The sequence below is a fragment of the Penaeus monodon genome, chromosome 29, assembly GCF_015228065.2.
Source record: "Penaeus monodon isolate SGIC_2016 chromosome 29, NSTDA_Pmon_1, whole genome shotgun sequence".
NCBI lineage: Eukaryota > Metazoa > Arthropoda > Malacostraca > Decapoda > Penaeidae > Penaeus > Penaeus monodon.
This window is the reverse complement of record NC_051414.1, coordinates 28,381,324-28,384,035: the sequence shown is the minus strand read 5'-3', so window position 1 is coordinate 28,384,035 and position 2,712 is coordinate 28,381,324. Positions and strand designations below refer to the sequence as shown.

At 34.7% G+C, this 2,712-nt stretch overlaps 1 protein-coding gene across 3 annotated transcripts in view; it reads left to right on the top strand.

Annotated features, from left to right (window-relative positions):
- The window catches only part of LOC119592108 (AP-4 complex subunit mu-1-like), a 6,153-nt gene extending 4,310 nt beyond the window's left edge, over positions 1-1,843 (top strand). For 2 of the 3 annotated variants that reach the window (XM_037940927.1, XM_037940929.1), the window contains exons 5-9: positions 256-330; positions 504-666; positions 768-969; positions 1,136-1,355; positions 1,491-1,843. In XM_037940927.1, coding sequence (XP_037796855.1) covers positions 256-330; positions 504-666; positions 768-969; positions 1,136-1,355; positions 1,491-1,670 — 840 coding nt within the window. In that variant the 3' untranslated portion in view covers positions 1,671-1,843. The remainder of the gene's footprint in view (positions 1-255; positions 331-503; positions 667-767; positions 970-1,135; positions 1,356-1,490) is intronic. The other variant, XM_037940928.1, reaches the window with a different exon arrangement.
- The last annotated feature ends 869 nt before the right edge of the window (positions 1,844-2,712 follow it).

Genomic DNA, 2,712 nt, shown 5'->3' with positions numbered 1-2,712 from the left:
GTTTTCATATCTTTATCTTCTTTTTCATTATCATCTTGATCTTAATTTCTGTATTAAAGTTTAGTTTTGGCCATGAGACTTCTAGTGTCTTGGAGGCAGTAAGCCTCCAAGAAATACAGTGAAAACTCATCATTTGTAATATATGATTCAGGGAAAAAACTAGTTATTTATGCTTACATAAACTATGTGCTCTATGTATTTTCCTTTATAATTTTTGTGATTACTACTTTTAACAGAATTGCACTCCTTTTACAGTTTGGTATAGAGAAGTCTGCACCTTGTACTGCTGCACAACAGTCAGCTTTGGCAGTAGATAACAGTAAAAGAGAGGTAAGTTGATGTGAAATATAAATCAAATGTATTGATAAATATGACTTTAAGTAATTGTAAGCTAAAATGGGAAATGTCAAATAAATGTATGTTCATAGTTTCTTATCAGAGTCAGTTAATCACAAATTAACATGGGGTAAACCAGTATCCTTTTTTTGTGATATTCTCTACAGCTTTATGTGGATGTTGTCGAAAAGGTTTGGGCTTCCGTAGCATCAAATGGGACAGTGATTCGTGCAGAAGTGACAGGATCCATAATAGCCCGCTGCTTTCTTGCAGGAAACCCTATGCTTACCATCACCCTAAACTCTCCTCTTTGTACAACACCATTAGAAGGTAAAGTATTCTTGTACACTTTTTTGCTTCCAAGCATGGTCTCTTATTTATTTTTAACTGACAAGTATGTGCCTATCTCAGGATCATGACTCACTGTTCAGCAGGATTCAGCACTGGAGCTAGGATGTCAGAGGTGGAGTTTGGCACTGGAGTAGAGGTGGCTGGTGGGGAAACAGGTCGTCAGCTGAGTGTGATAACATCCCCAGGACATGAAGTGACTATAGCTCGCTACACTTTGTCCCCAGACCACCCGCACCTCCTGCCCTTCAATCTTGCTTCTTCATTTCATAGTCTGACTGCAAGGTATACAAGGGACAAGATAATTTTATCTTGTTTCATAAAGGCACTGAGAATTTTGTATGAACCTCCTGATCATTTTGTGAGCTTCTTTCCAGTCTTTTATAGCTTGTTTCTCTTTTTTTATCTGATAAAGATTATAGAATAAACTATCCCTTTTACCAACTTTCAGCGATTGTGAGCTCAGATTAAAGTTAACAAGCAATACGGGAATGGGTACTCTTGCACCCCAAGTAACTTTCCGGGCAGCTGCACCCCCAACCACTGCAGCAATCATGTCCAGGACTTCAGGCCCAAAAGACCAAAATATCAAGTTCTCTCCTGAGGATAAGACTATTACATGGACAATATCACAGTTCCCAGGCGGCAGCTATGCACAAGCTTTCATAAGGGTAAAAATTTATTTTTGATAATACATGAATCTTTTTCATAATCCTTTCAGTTTCAACAGTTAAAAGTTAGCTTTTTAAAATTATGTTTTCCAATTTATAGTGGTTTTAATCCTGTCATTGCTTTCTTTTTCCCAGATGGTGGATGCAGGTGGTAATGCTACCATAGATTCAGGGGAACTGGACTTTGAGGTATCCCGTTGGGTGTGTTCAGGAATCAGAGTAGAAAGAGTGAAGTTGAATCCAGCCTTAAACAGTGTCAGTAAATGGGTACGATATCTCACTACCTCAGACAGTGTTAGTATTCGCCTAAGTTAGTTATCGAATCTGTGCAGTGACTGTCATATTTTAAGCTCTTCATTTTGTATGTAATGTTAACAGTACTTGATTGTTGTTTTTCAATGGTTGGAGATTTCAGGATCATAAGAGTGTGTAATTATTGTGTAAATGTGTATTGTAAATGAAATTCAAAAATAAAAGTGTGCTCTATATCAAGAACTTTTTATTGCATATGTGAAAAATTGTTCTAACAAGGAATTATAACCATAAGAGATCAAACATTTTTACAAAGAATTTTGTATTTATGGAATTTTTCAGAGTAATTTTGCTAAATGAAACAAGTTAACATAAATGTCATCCTCATATTGTTATACATTATTCTTCATTAATTACACTGTAAATTGTCTGGCAATGCTCACCTAACTTCGTACCTAACTTTGTATTTAAATGCCAAAGAAAATTAACTATTGAGACACTAGCAAAAAATGCTTTCAGTTTTCCACTTTGCAGATAACTTCTGCATCAAAATATTTACAAGCATTATATAACTTTTATCTCTGCTAACAATATCCATTGCTTAGAATTAGAAAAACAAAGAAAACATCCTAACATTGAGACGTACATGGTAACATAAAACCCAGATGTATCCCAAACACACCATGAAACTTGGGCAATTATACAATATACAAGGGAAGCAACTTTTTTTAAGGACTTGTATTTTAGATTATAAAATCCCTTTTTGTTGCATTATCATAAGACACATAATAGAATGAATGCATCATTGTTTAAAATAAAGCTAAAATATTTTTCGTCTATCACAACTGGGTACTCTATTACATATTTAGAACACTGGGTTCACAAATCATATACTATTGAAATCTTAAAAACCTACATGTCTTGAACATGGATAGTTACATATGACATGTCTGAACATTGTGCTGTGCAAAACATTTCACATCACAGAGTATCTGCAAGTTGCTGAATAAGGATATCAGTTGTATTTCATTCTCATAGTCTTTTCTTTGATTTTAAATGCATATGGAAGTATGAATATTATTAATAATTGGTACAGCAGGGTCAA